General features: G+C 47.6%; 2 protein-coding genes across 2 annotated transcripts in view; both read right to left on the reverse strand.

Moving 5' to 3' along the window:
- Nucleotides 1-251: 251 nt before the first annotated feature.
- Nucleotides 252-17,096, reverse strand: MPL (MPL proto-oncogene, thrombopoietin receptor). Its single transcript, XM_069979387.1, has 12 exons — nucleotides 16,994-17,096; nucleotides 16,101-16,251; nucleotides 14,634-14,797; nucleotides 5,078-5,223; nucleotides 4,835-4,991; nucleotides 4,319-4,433; nucleotides 3,698-3,861; nucleotides 3,021-3,163; nucleotides 2,397-2,556; nucleotides 2,151-2,238; nucleotides 1,531-1,618; nucleotides 252-997 (listed from the first exon to the last, which is right to left on the reverse strand). Exons 1-12 carry the CDS (start codon nucleotides 17,076-17,078, stop codon nucleotides 737-739), a joined length of 1,722 nt encoding a protein of 573 aa, XP_069835488.1. The 5' UTR covers nucleotides 17,079-17,096; the 3' UTR covers nucleotides 252-736.
- A 2,466-nt stretch (nucleotides 17,097-19,562) lies between these two features.
- The window catches only part of TIE1 (tyrosine kinase with immunoglobulin like and EGF like domains 1), a 29,639-nt gene continuing 28,923 nt past the window's right edge, over nucleotides 19,563-20,278 (reverse strand). The window contains exon 23 of the mRNA XM_069981298.1: nucleotides 19,563-20,003. Coding sequence (XP_069837399.1) covers nucleotides 19,932-20,003 — 72 coding nt within the window. The 3' untranslated portion in view covers nucleotides 19,563-19,931. The remainder of the gene's footprint in view (nucleotides 20,004-20,278) is intronic.

The raw sequence follows: 20,278 nt of genomic DNA on the forward strand, positions 1-20,278 counted from the left end.
ATGCTACAATACTGTACAAAGTCAATCTGCCTGTTTTTATAGAAGAAAAAACATCCTTTATGTTTTTCTCTTCTGAATTACAGACCATCATAGACAAGTCTCCCCTGGTCATTCCAGTCAGATCTATCCCCTTTGAATACATTCGTTGGGGTTCATATACTCTGTTGCTATGAGGTTTAGTAAATTTCATACTACTATTATTGTAGTATAGTAATGTATACTTTATTACATTATTGATACATATACAGATTGTTACAATGTTACATTTTGCAGTCATGGCAGGGATGGATGCAGGAAGAACAGTCTCTTGAATCTCTCATCCATTCTTATTTCTGTCACTCCGGCTTTAGTCATTTGCAGGTATTTCTAGGCCTTCCGTTGTCTCCATAAATCATAATCCACCATGTTACGCTATAAGAAGATCTAGTCACTTTATTACTATGGAGCACATATACAGCAGTCTGAGACCCCTTTCTCCAGAACTGAAGATCTGTCCATAAAGAAAATGCACACACACAAAAAAATTCTGCTTGGAAGTTATAGTTTTCCAACCATTTATCTCTTCCAAAACTTGCCCCAATATTTATTGGGCTCCATTGTGATTGTCCCATGAGATCCATGAGTTCACACGACGTAATCACTATATTGATATACAGTATTTTCAGGGTTAATACAACATGAAGTTGTCGTGTCCATGAATCATACATTTACAACATACGTCGTGTTGATGGTGTCCTTACTGTAAGCTCCAGACAGTGGGCAGGTAAGTCTGGTTGGTGAGGCCACAGGGCAGCCCATTGGCATTGAGTTCCGGGCTCAACTCCACAGGGTCCAGGTTTGGCCAATATTCCTCATTTCGGTAGCTTGGTGGAGCAAGCTGGACATAATCCCGGGATACTTGTTGACCGTCACTGGTTAGCGTCAGTTCACACAGGATTTCCAGACATGAGGGCTGAGCTGTTTCCTCCTGGGGTTTCTCGTATAGAGAGGATTCAGGCTGGGAGAAGAGACAACACAATGGTCACATGAGATACCTCCAGCTGCCTCTCATCATCTTTCTGACACCTATCATGATCCGCCATGTCAGCTATTATGGTGATCTATTCTTGGTCACCAAGGGGGTCATCGTTCTTCAGGTACATGGGTAGAGATGGGGAAGTCAAAGGAAAGTATTAATTTGCCCCCTTTCAGTAGCTGCTTGACGCTGCCATGTAACAACCATCACAGGTGTCTCCATCCACCTAAGATTACACCATGGCTCAGAGCAGGTCCTCATCGCCCAAGAGCACCCAGGAATACCACTATATTAGCTGCATGGACCATCTATGGGGTATCTATTCATTAGTCCTCCAATTCTCTCTAATAACCCTCCCTTGGAGTCAGTCATTGCAAGGAATGCTGAGAAAACCAATGCAACAATGAGGGTGGAGGTAGCAAACTTGTTCTCCTTCTTGGATTTTATTAGAAAACACAGGTACTGCTTCTATACTGATGTCTATGTGTATATTGTAATGAAATCTTCAGGGTTACCTGATATTGTTTCTGGATCTCAGTTAGAAATGTGTCCAGCACACGGTGCAGGTTCGGCAGAGGAGGCCACAACTTGTTCTTTAGCTTCCTAAAGTAAAAGCATCATACAATTATGATACATGGAGTATAATACACATTATATAACACTGTGCATAGTTTAACTGCTGTCACAGACCTAGAGGAATTTTTTGTCATCAAATGTAAAGATTCACACTGCATTTTTGCAATCCGTTTTTTTCATCTGTTTTTGCAAAAAAGAATGGAAAAACTGATGCAATTGAGTGCATCATTTTAATATTTTTTTCCATTGACTTTCATTATTAAAAATAATGGATCAAATCCCATCAGCTCTGAACCTGCAGCTCCAGACACAGAGGACACCACTTAGCTCTGAGCCTGCAGCGTCCCAAGCAGGGAACATCTACTGAGCTCTGAACCTGCAGCTCCACAAGCAGGGAATACAACTGAGCTCTAAACCTGCATATCTACAAACAGAGACATACAGCACCCCAGCCTGAACATATCAAGGTACACAGAACAGCCTAAACCTCTTCAGGTAACACTGATACATAATGACAGGGATTTAACAGAATTGTTGGTTCTTTGATATTTGTACTTGCCTATAGAATGAGGGGAAGATACATGGCAAACTAAGCCCAGCGGCGACGATAAGTAGAAAAGACACAATGATCAGCGGGGTCACCCAGGCTGCAATAGAGAAGCATACAGCACTATTTACTTTTTGTCAGGGGTTGTTGGTCCCTTTTAGTCACTTGATTCCATTTATCATACATTAGGTTTGTGTGTTCTTCATGTTGTGCCTTTATACAGGGAGGAACCTAGAACCATCTTGTAATCTGTCTCACCAGTGATAGAATGAGATTTGGTGGACACTCTCACAGACCATTCACTCCAGGACCCCTGGATATCTTCTTGAGTAGGACTTGCCCTGATTTGCAGTATGTAGCTTGTATCAGAAACCATGGAGATCTCCTTGCTGTAAACACTGGCCGGGATCTGCAAAGTCTGATATAAAACACACTATGTGAACAGTGCACCTCAACATCCAGTGGTGTAAACTAAACCTCGGGACCCCAGTGCAATGCCTGAAACAGGGCACCAGGACCCAGTCCTGTGTGCTGCCTCTGTACCCCCTACAGCTACCCCTAAAGCCATAGGGGTTATCCGGAATGCGAAAAAATACACCTTCCTTCTTGCAAAATCAGCACCACCCCTGTCCTCAGGTTACTTGGTATTGCAATTAAGCTCTATTCACTTCAATGAAACGAGCTGCAAAACCACAACCAAATTGAGCACAAGAGTGGCATCTATCTGGCAAAGAGCGGCCATATTTTTCTAAGCCTTGATAACCCCTTTAATTTAACCTTACAACTAATTTCCCCCTTTTTCCTTTCTGCCCTATGGATCCTCACCCCATTACAGTTCCCACCTCTGCCTCGCCCACCTCACCCTCTCTTGTATACATTTACCGTCCAGGATTTCTCACTGTCTGTTGAGAAGCGAATTTGATACTTCAGATGTTTTCCGAGACCTGGGATTGGACTTGACCAGTTGAGAGCCAACTTATTTCCAGGCACCTGGTGGACGTGTAGAGCCGGGGCCGGTGGGAGCACTGTGTTAAAAAATAACTCACTTTTTATTAGAATAGATGGATAATTTAAAAAAATATATATATAGGTTAAAGAAACACATGAGGATCCCCTCATGGGCGGGAACTCCTGATGTCAGTCCCCTGAGAGGCAGTACTGGTGCTCTTGGACACCATCCTAGTGATCCTCCTTATTGGTGGGAGATGTTTTTTTTGTGCTCCTCCTAGGGACTCCATCAGGGGTGCTACTAACTCCTGTAATTTTTCACACAGGGTTTCCAGTGGCCCAAATCTTCGGTAGTAGATATAAGCAGTGTTCATATATGTATACACAGTTATGTCTTATGTTTACTAATTGTTCCCTCTATTCCCATACAACTGTAGCTGACAGCTCTGTCCTTCCCTCATCGCAGCCCCTGATTCCCTTCTAGTACATCATCCCGACTGTAAAATACAAAGCCCTTAACAAGGTCCACAGAACACCAGAGGTGGAATGAGAACCAGTTTCCCCATACTCCTCCTTGTTAGTCCAGTAAGCATTTTCTGAGGGTCACTTACCTACGTGCTCGATCCAAAAGGGTTTATTATAATACAGTCCCGTCTTTCCATCCACAAATGTTACATTCACTTTCATAGACATGGTGCTGTCGTTTCTTGCTGGGATCACACAATGGCATTTGTATGGATGTGCAGAGACCTTGCAGGGCCGCCATGTGAACGTGCTGTGTACAAGAAATAAGTATCTGCTATAAGTCAGGGGAAGATCATACAGAAGAATCACACAAGATATAGAACAGGCCTTGTGATGGATTGGGGGTCATTATTGCTCTACAAAATGATGCATCTCCAAAGTGACCACCATATTTAAGAAGCCCAATGGCCATATGTATGACGCACCATAGATAATGTATCTGTAAGATATGTAAGGCTCATCTATGTAAATCTTAGTTGTGGCTTAAAATTTGTATTGATGCAGTTAGGCAATTGTGCAAGACCCCTAAATAAAAGGGGGCAACACCATAATGGCACCACTAGCGTCCGTTGCCAATGGCACAACCAGTCAACTACCATACGACTACCAGCCTTATCTAGACTACTTACCCCAACAGACCCAATGGCATCTTAGAGTTTCCACCCCCAAGAGAAGCTTTTGTGGTGTGGAGTCCATCTTATAGTTACCTCTCTAGTACATATCTATAGTGCGCCTGAAGGAAAGGCGCATTCAAGGTACTTTCATCCCATTTGCAGCAAACTTGAGACAGGTCAGGGGTGAAGCACTGGAGCCCAATGGTGTCTGGGAAGAACAAAATATTTTAAGGTAAGCTTGATAACCATAACATGGGTAATGTGTCGATTGCTTTATTCTCCATTATTGTGACAAGCAGAGTATACGCTCCGGCCGGGATCCCTAGCAGCGCCGCAAACAACTGACATGTCAGTGCTCTGGCCGCCTGCTCCATTGTGTGCTGTGGAGAGTTCTGATGAGGGCGTGCACGGATGTGCCCGCATCAGAACTCAGCGGCGCTAAAGATCATCCGACCGTTACTGCAGTACTGGCCGGGATGATCTTTAATGAGACCGGCTGTTCCCTGACCCAGCCGGGTCACTGAACGGCCGTTCTCATACAGTGTGTGACCATAGCCTTAGGGTGCGAGATATTGAGAATAACTACAGGCACATCTCATATCCTTTTACCTGAAGACTTCACATTAGTGAATGGTACGGCCTCGGACCAAGGACCCCAAATAGACGGCTTTTCCCTCATCCATGCTGTGCGGACACGGACTTGGTACAGCAGACCTGACTTCAGTGGGGGGAGCAGAACTTCTCTGACTTCTTTGATGACCATAGACTGTTCAGAGACATAGGAGAGGGAACTCTGTCACTACGTAAGTGGGGAGAGGGGGGCGCTGCCGGTGCAGGAGGGTGGTCACTCACCTGGCGCCTCTTCTCAACGCACCAGAATTCGACTTCGTATTTGAATCTGAAATTCATATCAATCTCCGGAGGTTTCCAGGTGACCCGGAACCACTCAGAAGCTTCTTCCCATGTGACTGTAATGTTATGTGGATGCTGTAATATCACTGAAAGAGAGAATTAGGGAAACCATAAGCAAGAATGGCTGATCACACCCCCCCCCCCCCCCCCCCCACACACACACACACACACATACACACACACACACACACACACATTGTATGGATAATGCTTCTGACCATAAAATATGATGTATAGGTCTATTGCCCCTATATCTGTGGTTGCCCAGTGATGACATCACATACAGAATACAGGCTGCCACAACAGTGCCTCTATCTGTCCAATGGCAGCAGCAAGAAACTACTGAGATTGTGAACAGGGTGCAGAGGACAAGCCTACATAGGGTCTGGTAGTGTGTAGCCATGAAGACACATAGCTCTGCAGAGGAGCTGTGTACATAAAACTGTAGATAATTTCTGGGTGATTTTTTTATGGGGTTCTTGAAAGTGACCAAGAAAGACATCACATAAGAGTAAGTATGGCCGACACCAGAATGAGACTACTTCTCCTGGAAACTGAAGTCAGAAGGCCTAAAGAGCATAACTTACAAGATGGGAGGAAGAAACTGCACAAAGTGATTACACCCAAGGAGGAGACTGCTCACAATGATAGCGCAGGAGGAACAGACTGCAGACAGAGTTACAGGGGGAAGAGACTGCACAGAAGGAAGAGACTATACGCAGTGACAGCCCTGGAGGAAGAGACTGCACACAGTTTCAAGAAGTATAGACTGCAAGGAGGGACTGCACAGGGTGATTGCACAGGAGGAGGAAACTGCACAGAGTGTCCACAAAGGAGGAAGAGACTGTACACAGTGACTGCACAGGAGGAAGAGACTGTACACAGTGACTGCACAGGAGGAAGAGGCTGCACACAGTGACTGCACAGGAGGAAGAGGCTGCACACAGTTAGGGTATGTTTGTAGTGTCCCACTACGTGTTTTCTTTTCTTCTTCTTACACCCTGGTAAAAGTGTATTACTTTAGTGTCACGGGTTAGGACAGGTGGCTGCTGTACCTTACTCCAACCACTAGATGTCACACTCACACAGCACAGCTGCAGCTAACACTCGGTCTAGCTACACACACTTTCCCCTTTTTATAGTAACCCCTTTAGCTGGGGAGTTAGCTCCTGGTTACAGGCCAGGCAGGATGTGCTACACCTGGTCTCCAGTCTGATTCTGGACAGAGAGCAGAGCAGACCTCTTTCTACAAGCTAGTTTCCCAACCACTGTGGGTTGCAAGACCAAACCCCTAGGGAAGCCGCAGACAAGGGAGTCTGCACATTTTGTGCACATGGGCCCTATGCAGTCTGTGTCCATCCCTGTAACACAGTGACTACACACCGTTATAAGAGAAAGAGACTGCACAGGAGGAAGAGACTGCACACAGTGTACAGGAGGAAGAGACTGCACACAGTGTACAAGAGAAATACATTGTACACACTCAGTGTCGGATTGGAGTACCTTGGGCCCACCAGGGAATATGATTCTAGGGGCCCACCCTACATACACTAAATATAACCAGCGCTAAACCCTTCATATTTCTATAGTGAATTTGCACAGAGCTGTGTATGTGACTAGCGATGCTACTATAGCTCACTGCTAGTAACTTGTCAGTCACTCTATGCAAACAACATAGCATGCCACTTAAGGTTCTAGAAAGGCGACAATCCATGAAACCATGACCAATTAGTGACTGGGGCAGGATCTACATGGACCCAGCCAAAAATGACTTCCAGCAGCTGTGGGAGAGATCCAAGAGTGGCGCTATAAGGGCACAAGGACTGGTAAGTATACCATACTTATATATACAGCAGTGCTGGGGGATTATATATCGACCCAGAGCTGCTAAACAGGGAGGCCCTGCTCCTGCTCAGGGGCCCCTGTTCCCCTGTGGGCCAGTCCGAGCCTGTACACAGTGACTGCACAGGAAGAAGAGACTGCACATAGTGTACATACAGAAGAGACTGCAAACAGTGTACAGTACAATGACTGCACAGAGGGAAGAGACTGTACACAGTGACAGCCCATGAGGAAAAGACTGCACACAGTGTAGAGGAGAAAGACATTGTACACAGTGACTGCAGAGGAAGAAGAGACTGAACATAGTGTAGAGAGACTGCATACAGTGTACAGGAGAAAGACATTGTACTCAATGACTGCACAAAAGAAGAGACTGCACAAAGTTACAGGAGGCAGAGACTGCACAATGTGGGCTACGAGCTGTTTAAGGAGGTGGCACAAGGACTAACAGGGTGGCAGGAGGTTTTGCCAGATAGTTAGGGGTTAATCGTCCCAGTTAGGTTGTTGCTCCTCCCCTCCCCTTTAGCCGCTGGGGATAGGATGGAAGTATCAGGGGTGGGAGCTGGCGGGCCAATCAGAGGCAGGTGGTGGGAGGCATAGTGTGGTTTCCTCCCGGTCTTATCCTCTTCCTGCCTGGACAGCGAGGACGTCGGACGTGCGGCTTGAGGAGAAGATTCGCATGTGAGTATGGCTGATGAGGCTAACCTCATCGCCGCGCTGCGGTCCCACATCCAGGGCGACACGGGTTTCCTGTCCCGCTTAGTGTCGGGGCTGGGAGACGCCGTAAGCGCCGATCACCCGGCACTTGCAGCGGTCGGTGGCAGGCGGTCCGCACGGCGCATCCGCCCACCGAACCGTTTGAGCCCGAGCCCCCCGCCGCAGCGGCATAGCCGTACGGGAGGAGGAGGGGCTCAGCATTCAGTAAGACGAGGGGGACCAATAGCGAGTAGCGCGCCTTTTCCCGTGGCTCCGCCCCTTTCCCGCGCTCCCCAACCACCACGCTCAGGCACCATTGCTCCCTGCTCTCCCGGTATCTCCTCACTTTCCTCTCAGGCAGTCCTCACCGCTAGCTTGGCCTCCCAGAGTTCCCTCAGCATGGGAAATTCACAGGCAGCTTCTAGCTCTAGCTCACAGGACCCCACAGGAGAAATGCCAGCTCCCATAACGACTCCTGCTGCTAGTGCTGTGCAGCAAGCACCTGTAGCTGCATCTGATCTCCCTCACAGTCCTAATATGGCTGCTGCCAGCACAGCTGCAAATGAGATTGACACAAACTCTGCAGTACTCGCAATCCCTGCCCCCCTTGCTACAGCCATGGCCCAGTCTCTGATGCCGCCCAGCGTTGACCAGGCCTCCCTAGAGGAGCGGCTGCCTGTCGCGAGGCGTTCTCACAATAAGCACGCCGCTTCAGGAGGGCGGAGCCGCAGCCGTTCATCCTCTCACTCCTCACATGGCTCATATAGGCGTAGACGCCACAGGCCATCCTCCCACCGCCGCCACCTCTCCCGCCGTTATTCTAGGGAGTCAAGGAGGAGCGACAGAAGTAGAAGGTCTCGATCCTCAAGGTGGCGCTCCCCATCATCGTCGGGATCCTCATCCCGTAGTACTTCTAGGGACAGATACAGAGAGTCCCAGAGATTTAGCAAGAGGCAGGAGCCTAGAGTCTCGGCCAGTAGGTCGCTTCGCGGGGCCAGTCAGGCCAGCGCGGTGCCCCCTCCCGTTGTTCAGTCAACACCCTGTCCACCTCAGGTATTTCCGGATCCAGCCACAGTACCAAGTCTGGTGCCTGTAGCAGAGAGTTCGAGTTCCACTTCCATGGTTCCAGAAGCTCCAGGATCATCGAGCGGTGCTCCCGGTGAGTTTGATTTCGTTAAGGCATGGGGGGAGGGGAGTAGTGGTGACACGGTTATCCCGGCCCTTAAGGCCCTGTTGCAAAAATTAGAACACACCAAGGTAGATCAACCCCCCCTTCCACAACCCTCACTTCCGAAATCGAATAAGGCCAGTGTCTATAAGGAAGCGTTATTTTGTGGTATTAACCCCCTAGGGTCCCACCTCACTGAGGAGTTAAAAGAAAAGATATGGCTGAACCAGTACATAGACATATGGTCTCTGATCACCGTGGACCTCAGCACAGTGGACAGAGAAAGACGTTTTGCCACTGAACGGGTTTTTGACCGTAAACCGAGGGTGGCAAAAACCATTAATAACTGGCTTCAGGCTTTCGCTGTCCTCGGTTGTGTCATGGGCGAAAAACATCCTGAACGATGCTCAGAGCTGTTCATTTATCAAGATTCAGTGTACACGGCTTTTAAGTCTTATGGCGGCAGTGCATGGTGGAAATATGATGAGGAATTCCGTCGCCGCCTTGCACTGCAGCCTGAGATTGGTTGGGGCGTTAAAGCAACCGACCTTTGGATCAGGCTCATGATGTCACAAAAGTACCCCCCCTTTCAGTCAGGGGCCGCTGCTTCTCAAAACGCCCCTGGGGCAGTGGCCGTCAGGAGACCAGGTACCTGTTGGCTTTTCAATGAGGGACACTGCAGATTCTTCGGTCTCTGTAAGTTCAAACATGAGTGCTCTGTATGCGGGGCCCCACACTCAGCATCCAGATGCCCACGTCAAACTAAACCATCAGCCCGGCAGATCACTGCTCCCGAGGGACAGAACCCCGGTGAACGTATTAGAGATGGCCCCATGGCTAAACAGGTATCCCAATAGGCAAACATCAAACACACTATTTAACGGTTTCTCTGAGGGTTTCTTTATACCATTCACATTATCAATGCTCCCTACATGGTCAGATAACCTGAAGTCAGCGAAACAATATCCGCAAGTGTTGAAAAATAAAATAGAACAAGAGATTGAGCTGGGCAGAATGGAGGGCCCATTCAATGATCCCCCTTTTCCCAATCTTAGGGTATCTCCATTAGGCATTGTCCCGAAGAAAGATCCGGGAAAATTTAGATTGATACATCATTTATCGCATCCCAAAGGGGATTCGGTAAATGATGGTATTTCAAAGGAAGACGCCTCAGTGTCCTACGTCTCCTTTGATAGGGCTGTATCTCTACTGAGGGCAGCCGGTTCTGGAGCCCTACTAGCAAAATCAGATATTAAATCAGCCTTCAGACTTCTCCCGGTTCATCCTGAATGTTATCACCTCCTGGGTTTTCAGCTGGATGGGCTAATTTATTATGACGCCTGCCTGCCTATGGGCTGCTCCATATCCTGCCACTACTTTGAGCTATTCAGCTCATTCCTGGAGTGGGTGGTACGATTTGAGGCGGGCAGCAACGCTATAATACATTACCTTGATGATTTCCTCTTCGTTGCCCCGGGAGATGGTAATATTTGTCAATTTTTGCTGTCCACTTTCTTATTCTTTATGAAAAAGTTCGGGGTTCCAATTGCATTGGACAAGACCGAAGGCCCAACAACATCTCTTTCCTTCCTAGGTATAGAATTAGACTCCGTACAAATGGTTTTCAGACTTCCATGTGACAAGCTAGAAAAGCTGTCTGCCCTGGTGAACGGCTTTCTTTCAGTTAAAAAAGTGACGCTGAAACAAATGCAGTCCCTTCTGGGACTATTAGTCTTTGCATGCAGAGTCATGCCTATGGGTCGAGCCTTCTCCAGGCGCTTGTCCCTAGCCACCAAAGGGGTGCGCCTGCCGACACACTATATACGTCTTACCAGCCCCCTAAAAGCCGATCTACAAGTATGGCAGGTTTTCTTGTCCACGTACAACGGCCATACATATGTCCAGGCTTCTGAGGTCACAAATTCTGAATTACAGCTGTTCACAGACGCAGCCGGTTCATGCGGGTTCGGAGCTATCCTGGGGCAGGAGTGGTGTGCGGAGCCTTGGCCAGCCCAATAGCGAGACCATGGCTTCTGCAGCAACCTGACTCTATTAGAATTATTCCCGATAATTGTAGCCATGGAAATGTGGGGCGATAAAATCGCCAACCGTCAGATTTGTTTCTGGACAGACAACATGAGTGTTGTCCACTGCATAAACAAATTGACCTCCTCCTCTCCGCCGGTCCTAGCATTGTTGAGGTTCTTGGTATTAAAGTGTCTGCAACACAACATCTCTTTTCGGTCCCAACACGTTCCTGGGAAAAGTAATGTGGTAGCTGATGCATTATCTCGCTTCAATTGGCAGGATTTTCGCATGCTGCGCCCGGATGCAGCTCAGGAAGGTGCTGCTTGCCCCTCACATCTGTGGGCATTACCGATACTAGACTCATGCCCTTGATACGATCTTCAGTGACACCGGCGACATGGGATGGCTATGGTAAGGCGTGGACCGAGTGGTGTAAGTTGGTCACAAATCACGAAGTCGATACAAGCGATCAGGTTAGATTATCCGTCACCATTTCATATCTCATGTCTCTAAAACAGCGTGGTTTATCCAGCATAGCGGCTAAACGCAGAATGGCGGGTGTCGGTTTTCATTTTAAGCTTAGGGGCTGGCCAAACGTCACCAATAATTTTATGATTAGGCAAGCCCTTAAGGGCTGGCAGAAGCAACACGTCAAACGACCCCCTAGATTCCCTATCTCTCACACCCTGCTAAATCAGCTGTTATCACATGTTGAGCTGACTTGTAAGTCCAAGTACGAACAATTCCTTATTACAGCAGCATTTTGCCTGGCATTTTACGGGGCGCTCAGGGTAGGTGAGTTGGTAGCACCATCGGCCTACCGCTTGGGCGGCTTGCAGTCTGTAGACGTCCTAGCGGCCAACAATGCCATTAAGGTCAGAATCCAACGCTCTAAAACTGACATATATGGGAAGGGCGCCTGGTTAACCATATTCCCAGTCACTGGCCCCTTCTGCCCTGTAGCGATCGTTACACGTTACATGGCTGCCCGCTCTTCGGGCGTCAATTTCTTAGTACACCAGAATGGTCTCCCACTCACCCGCTACCAGTTTCAGGCCTTGCTTAAGAGACTGCTGGGCCTGGCAGGGGTCAACCCTGCTAATTATGGAACACACTCGTTTAGAATAGGGGCCGCCACCGAAGCGGCTAGAGCAGGCATGTCTGAGGCTCAGGTTCAGCGCATTGGAAGATGGAGATCCGCATGTTATGCAACATACATTAGACCCGAATTGCTGGAATGATTTTTCTTTTCAGATCCTAGGCGTCCGGCCGTGTGGTTTATAGGACACTCGTTCATTTGGCATGCGGCTAGGAGGGCGGCGATTCGTCCAGGAGGAAAGTCGCTGGGATTTCATTCGGTGGATGCTTACTGGAACGGGGTAAAAGGTCTTCGTTGGTCTGAGGTCCTGACTCATGCGATGGAGATTGGTCGAGCCGCCATGGAGCCGGTGGTTTTGGTGATACATGCGGGAGGAAATGACCTGTGTTTTTTACGGTTAGCCGATTTGCTTACTATTATACGAGCGGACATTGAAAGAATCCCCAGTTTTTTCAAGCAGGTAGTTATCGTTTGGTCAGAAATTATTCCTCGGGTCCAATGGCAAGGGGCGAGAGACGCAGGGGCGGTCGAAAAGGCACGCAGGACGGTAAATACTCGCACATCACGCTTCGTCCGCTCTAGAGCGGGAGTGGTAGTGAGACACAGGCAGCTGGAGGGGGATAATAGAAGGTTGATGGGCCCGGATGGTGTGCATCTCAATGACATTGGGTTAGACATATTTCTGGCTGGGTTGCAAGACGGCGTAGAGCAAGCCCTCTTCATCCTGGGTGGGGGTCGCAGCCAGGTCTAGGGGTAGCCTCGCTGCTCCTTGGCGGTTTATTTCAAGTTACCCAAGAGGTGTGAAGGCGGATGTGCCCGTCGGGATCGGCGGCTGGCATACCCTGGGGGAGAACCTCCAGTCTGGAAGTTAATCGGCAGTTAAACAGTTAAACGGTTAAAGAGAGTTACGACATAAAATAAAGCTGTGGCCTTTTCTACCGCCCATAAAAGTGAACATGCTTGTTGTCGTTATTATGGGACGATAAAGGTTTGGTGGGGTAGTGGTTGCAGTCCTGTTAGTCATGTGGGCTACGAGCTGTTTAAGGAGGTGGCACAAGGACTAACAGGGTGGCAGGAGGTTTTGCCAGATAGTTAGGGGTTAATCGTCCCAGTTAGGTTGTTGCTCCTCCCCTCCCCTTTAGCCGCTGGGGATAGGATGGAAGTATCAGGGGTGGGAGCTGGCGGGCCAATCAGAGGCAGGTGGTGGGAGGCATAGTGTGGTTTCCTCCCGGTCTTATCCTCTTCCTGCCTGGACAGCGAGGACGTCCCTCCCTCCCGCCCTATGTGATTGATGTTTGTAACACATGTTTCTTTTGTTAAAAGTGCTCTGCAAGTCACAGCTGTTGGCGGTTTATTTCAAGTTACCCAAGAGGTGTGAAGGCGGATGTGCCCGTCGGGATCGGCGGCTGGCATACCCTGGGGGAGAACCTCCAGTCTGGAAGTTAATCGGCAGTTAAACAGTTAAACGGTTAAAGAGAGTTACGACATAAAATAAAGCTGTGGCCTTTTCTACCGCCCATAAAAGTGAACATGCTTGTTGTCGTTATTATGGGACGATAAAGGTTTGGTGGGGTAGTGGTTGCAGTCCTGTTAGTCCAGTGTGGAGGAGAAGGACACTGTACACAGTGACTGCACAGGAAGAAGAGACTGCACACAGTGTACAGGAGGAAGAGACTGCGCAAAATGTACTTAAAGAAGTGACTGCACAGGAGGAATTAGACATGGGCCTCTAAACTGCGGCCCTCTAGCTGTTGTAAAACTACATTTCCCATCATGCCTGGGCAGCCAAATACAAAGCTTTAGCTGTCCAGGCATGATGGGAGTTGTAGTTTCACAACAGCTGGAGGGCTGCAGTTTTGAGACCCATGAATTAGAGCCACAGTTGAGGCTCCTGTTTTGGCTGGGGATTACATTACATCAGTGATTTTCAACCTTTTTTGAGCCACGGCACACTTTTTATACTTAAAAAATCCCGGGGCACACCACCAACCAAAATGGCACAAAATGACACTAAAACAGTACATATTATACATATAGTTAATAATATAGATTCTAAATGTATTTATACTCACTCAGTGTGAAACCTGGGCCTGTTTTCTTCTCCCCCCTGTGCTTCTCTCCTGTGCTTCTCTCCACCATACTTCTCCCCCCTACTTCTCTCCTGTGCTTCTCTCCACCATACTTCTTCCCCTGCTTCTCTCCTGTGCTTCTCTCCACCATACTTCTTCCCCTGCTTCTCTCCTGTGCTTCTCTCCACCATACTTCTCCCCCCTGCTTCTCTCCACCATACTTCTCCCCCTGCTTCTCTCCTGTGCTTCTCTCCACCATACTTCTCTCCTGTGCTTCTCTCCCCCGTGCTTCTCTCCACCAAACTTCTCTCCCCCCTGCTTCTCTCCCCTGTTTCTCCCCCATCCCCAGGTTTTTCTCCCCCATTGTTTTCTCCTGTTTCACAGGGGCACCATAGTTTGGGGAACTTTCCCCGCGGCACACCCGACCATGTGTAGCGGCACACTGGTTGAAAATCACTGCATTACATGATGTTCACTTCCATGGTGCTCTCTCATGGCTGTAGTATGGCAGCCTGCCCCCCGCAGCCCTCTTGCACAGTTCACACTGCTGGTTGTTTTATCATGTTTGCACAATGTCGCGTCTGGAGCTCTTACCAAACTCCTCTATTTCCAGCGTGCGGTTGCGCAGGTTGCGGTGCGTTTTTTTGTCCCTTACGAAGACATTGAGGTCATTAAACAGGGAGACCTCATCGTGTTCACAGACGTAGAGGGTGCGGCGGCCGGTCTGCACTGTGACATCACACTCCTCCTCTGGCTCCCTGTGGGAAATGGAGACAAGTCCAATACATAAGTGGATGTATTGTTGGATTTGCAATACTGCCAGTCTATGTAATATATCATCCCACACGTTTCTAACATACTGTGTGTTACAATAATTCACCATCTGCAGTATCTCCGCTTGCTGTCAAGGAATGTGAATATTCTTGTATAATTGCAAATCCTGAAAATCCATCTTTATACTTCAGTTTGTTACAATTGTATCCAGTCTGATGTGATCTAAATGCATCAGCACCACAAATCTGCTCCTGTCCTAACAGTTTGTTACAATGTATCAGTGCAGGTAAAGCCTATCAGGGTGGCATAGAGACTACACAGCATACAGAGGATTGTCTAGATTGGATACAATTTAAAGAGGTACTATGGAAAAAAAATATGTTTTTAAATCAACTGGTTTTAGAATGATATACAGATTTGTAAATTACTTCTATTTAAAAATCTCAAGCCTTCCAGTACTTATCAGCTGTTGTATGTCCTGCAGGAAGTTTTTTTTCCCAGTCTGACACAGTGTTCTCTGTGTCAGTATTTTTCCCAGTCTGACACAGTGCTCTCTGCTGCCACCTCTGCCCATGACAGGAACTGTCCACAGCAGGAGAGGTTTTCTATGAGAGTTTGATACTGCTCTGGATAGTTCCTGACAGAGGTGGCAGCACAGAACACCAAGTCAGACTGGAAATAATACACCACTTCCTGCGGGACATCCAGCAGCTGATAAATACTGAAAGACTTGAGATTTTTAAATAGAAGTAATTTACAAATCTGTATAACTTCCTGACATTAGTTGATTTAAAGGAGAACTAGCAGCAGGTTAGATGAATCCTATATAGTACCTATAGTATCGGGGACACTAAGGAGGTGTCTTACCTTACTCCTCGGTGCCCGTCCCACTCTTTCGCTCTAAAGCACCCTCAGGAGCACTGCCGTCTTTCGGCCTGCCGCTTCTAATGGTAATCAACGGAGGGGTCAGGCCAGGTGACGCGGCAGTGCCCCTAATGGTGCTCCAGAGCGGACTTTACCCCGACTAACAGTTCGGGAACAGCGCCGAGGAGGAAGTTAATTACCTAGGCTAAATCCTGGAATTCCCAGGTTGTCTCCTCCTTCCACATGGGGCGGGAAGGCATCAGGAATCAAATGCGGAAGGTCCGGCTAGGTTCGAGTTGGATTGAACCTAGCTTTTTTCCGCAGTTCGATCAAGCCTAACAGCAAGCAGAGATCTTGAAAACATTGACAAATTAAAGTCAACAGTGTGATAGGATGAGTAGGGGGACAGCAGAAGATACTTACTTATTATAGGCGTAATAGAACTCATAGGGGGTGTCCACCCCTCCTGCACCATCCTCGCCCAGCTCCTCTGCTGCCCAATAACACACCACTGTCTTCAGGTTTCTTGAAAAACAATGAGGAACATCCTGATCTCCAGATAAGAGGGCAAGGTCTGCAAAACATGAAAAGTCCCCCGTTTCAGATATTTACAGGGGAAAAAATGTATGTGACCCCCTGACCACAAAATCCTTACTATTACTGTATCACACTAGTCTCTGTTTAGATAAAAGTAATTCCCTGCTTGTTCAGTTTAAGCACAAAAACTTTGTATCAGAGCTCAGCTTATGGAGGAAGTCTACAATAATAACTTCAGAATAGTGAGTTTAGCTCTGGAGGTATAATACAGGATGTAACTCAGGATCAGTAATGTAATGTATGAACACAGTGACCTCACCAGCAGAATAGTGAGTGCAGCTCTGGAGTATAATACAGGATATAACTCAGGATCAGTACAGGATAAGTAATGTAATGTATGTACACAGTGAGTGCAGCTCTGAGGTATATAGCATAATGTAAGACAGGATCAGTACACAGTGACTCCACTGTATATAGATTGTGTATCATCTGTATTGCAGAGAAGCAGGAGCAGGGAGCTATTAAATAAGTGATTGTCATCCAATGCAGCTTTTACCTCCCTTGTCCTCACACAGCTGATGAGGTTTTTGCAATGTATCAGTTGAGGTTGGAACTGTCACTATCTGAGACATTGTTAGATGCTCATTGTCTGTGACATGTTAGGTCATGACAAGTCTTTGAATGTAAACAAAGTATATTCCCTTTTAGTGACAGCAAGCAGAGATCTTGAGAACAATACATTCCTTTGGTACCATAACAAGCCCCACTCTAGGACTCACCTTCTTCAGTAACTTTTGGCATCACCATAGAGCTGAGCAGTGTGAGCAGGACGCACAGGGTGACAGGTCGCTGGGGTCTGCTCATGACTCCAGATGTGTTCGGCCTCAGTAGCTGCTAATAATAATGTCTTTCCACACTTATCTGACATGATAGGGTGCAGCTTCAGGAAACCCCTGTGTCGAGGAGTGAGGGGTGGCCCCAGTATGTGGTAAACACTGTGACATCGCCGGGGCCACACTGCATCCTGTTGGCAGCTGGGGCAGGAGAGTGAAGCCTGAGCGGCAGGAACCAGAGAAGGAAACAGGAGAGAAGATAAGATGTTCCAAAAGTTTACACTAAGAACCTTATGGGGTCCACAGACTACAAGATGCTGTCATTTATACAGCAATTATGTCCAACCTCTGTTGCGAAACTACAACTCTCAGCATGCCCTGACAGACAAAGGCTGCTAGAGGATGCAGGGAGTTGTAGTTATGCAACAGCTCAAGAACCACTATTTGGGAAACACTGCTATAAAGGGTAATAACCTGTTAGATTTGTAGCTTTGCAACAGCTCAAGAGCCACAGGTGCAGAGCTGTCAGAGCATGAGGGGAGTTGTAGTTTTGAAGCAGCTGGAAAGCCACAGTTTGGTGTGCTCAGGGGCCCTGTGCCCCCCCATTTTTCGGATGTTATACGGCTTAGAAGTTTAGCAGCAAATTTTTCTGATTTCACGTACAGTAACAGTGCAGAGCAACAAGGAGCAACAATTAGATACAGTAACAAGAGAGAAGGTCACGTGTACTAACAGTGGCAACAATCACATACACTAACAGAAATGAGGACTAGGCATAATAAAAGAAGAAAAAAAATCAGGCAACAAGGCAACAAGGATGACTATCAGGTAGAATAACACGAGTGAATATCAGGTAGAGCAACAGGCGACAGGGACGACTATCAGGTTCAGTATTAAGAGTGAAGGGCAGGTAGAGCAACAGGTGACAAGGATAAATATCAGGTACAGTAACAGGAGTGAATATCAGGTTGAGCAACAGGCGCCAGGGATGACTATCAGGTATAGTAACAGGAGTGAAGATCAGGTACAGCAACAGACGACAAGGATGACTATGAGGTATGTAAAGGGCAAGTATAGGTTCAATAATGGCTGATAATGGAGACTATTAGGTACAGCAATGGGTCAGGGACTGACGATTAGATACAACAGGGAAAAGGGCAATGATTAGGTACAACAACAGGTGACAGGGTGTGTGTTTTGTGTTTGTGCTTAGTGTACTGTGAACTTAGAGTACTCTGAAGCAGGTGCAGATTTGTGCCTGGTTTATGCCTGTTTCCAACCTTCATAAATCAGGCGTGGGAGGCCACGCTTCCTCCCCGCCTTGTCGCTTAAACTTTGCTGCACAGTATAATATACATTTGCTCCTTAGAATGCAATAAACCTATTTCTCTAAAGGGGCTGCTCCCTTTGGACAGCCCCCTCCATGTAATAGGGTGTAAGGAAGTAGGGAAGAGTGGTGAGCTCTTTAGAACCAGGGCCAAACCTCTAATAACTGGAGCCACAATACACAGCAGGACATCACGGTCACCTGTACATTATATAGAAGCCTCATTGATTTCACTACAGTGGGATGAGTTGCCTCCAGCTGATAGTGGGAATGGGGAGGGGGAATGCAGGACTCTCTGTTATCTGACAGTTACTGGGAAACTGTTAAATAAAGGTAGAAACTAGGGATGAGCGAACCGGCCGAGGTTCGGTTTTGTATGAACCTGAACTCTCGGCTTCTGATTCCCTCTGTCTGCCGGCTCCGTGGAGAGGGTGGATACAGCCTGTGGACCGCCTGGAAAACTGGGATACAGCCTATGGCTATGGCTGTATCCCAGTTTTCCAGGCGGTCCTCAAGGTTGTATCCAGCCTGTCCACGGAGCGGGCAGACAGCGGGAATCAGAAGCCGAGAGTTCAGGTTCATACGAAACCGAACCTCGGCCGGTTCGCTCATCCCTAGTAGAAACCCCTTTAAAAGTTTATACACATCTCATAGTGTGATGGCACATTGGTTGAACTCCCCACTGATCGGCACTAGGATGAGGAGCTGTGTAGTGTGGTAGCCCTTCATTGTTTTCCCCCTTCACATGGATCCTGGACCACCCAGCTGTGCAACAACTGGAACAAGGTCCTAATTCACATGAATGGATTCAGGTAAATAAATAAACTCAGAAGAGGACACCAGCACGACCATCCCTTCATCCCGTCACTTTATGAGATTGGATAATAGGATCCTTGCCCCATACCTTGCTCTGGATATAGCACAGAAGTCAGATAAGTAGTGGGACCCCCATTGATACCATGTACGCAGGGTTTGACCCCATTCCTGGGACAGAATTGTTTGCTCACGCTCCATAACAGATATAGAAGCACACTCACTTTTAAGGCACATCCCTGTATTTGTTGGGCCCTAGTAGTCACAGTCCCATCCATCAGACCACGGGGGCCCTCTTTATGTACAGATGATAACTTGTCATTGATCCTTTTGTTCTATGTGGATGATGAGATACAATAAAGGGGGAAAAAAAGCTACAAACAATACTGAGGTTTATTGTTACACTATAGGAGCAGACGACAGTCCGCGTACTGTACAGGGGGCCCGGGGGGCACATTACATACAAGTCATGGCTGTGAGGAGCTGTATTGGGGGAGGGGACTCTCTTATCGCTTTCCTCCAGCCGCACTCATTGACATCTCCATGTTACCCACTCCTGTGGTTTGTGGACACGACCAACGTTGATTGACACAACAGAAGCCTGGGATCCGGCCGAGGGCTTTGCTGCTCCCTGCAGTCCATGTCTCTGGGGTGGGGGCACTGAGAACACAAGTCCTTATATACTGAGTCCTTATCTCCAACAAACAATGTGTAGAGTCCATAAAACTCTCGTCCGTCCTCTTCTTACGCCTCTTCGGCAGTCGCATCAATTCCGGCATATGTAAAATTCTCAAACAACGCCATGTTGACGTAGGCCTGCAAGACGCAAATACGTGAAATTGTTACATTCTGCTGTGTGTTGGAGTAATAAGAAACACTGTGAAAACAGAAACAGGGCCACTTTCTTTCAGAAACATCACCACTCCTTTCTTCAGGTTGGTTGTGGGCTTTGCAGCTAATTTCTACTTAAGGAAACTGATTGTAATACCACACATGACTTAAGGTGAGGGGTGGCGCTGTTTTTACATGAAACTAGCTATGCTTTTTCTAACTTTGATTGCAATTTGTTGCAAAAATATCTGTAGATCTGG

Source organism: Dendropsophus ebraccatus, chromosome 8 (genome assembly GCF_027789765.1).
Source record: "Dendropsophus ebraccatus isolate aDenEbr1 chromosome 8, aDenEbr1.pat, whole genome shotgun sequence".
In the NCBI taxonomy this organism is placed as follows: domain Eukaryota; kingdom Metazoa; phylum Chordata; class Amphibia; order Anura; family Hylidae; genus Dendropsophus; species Dendropsophus ebraccatus.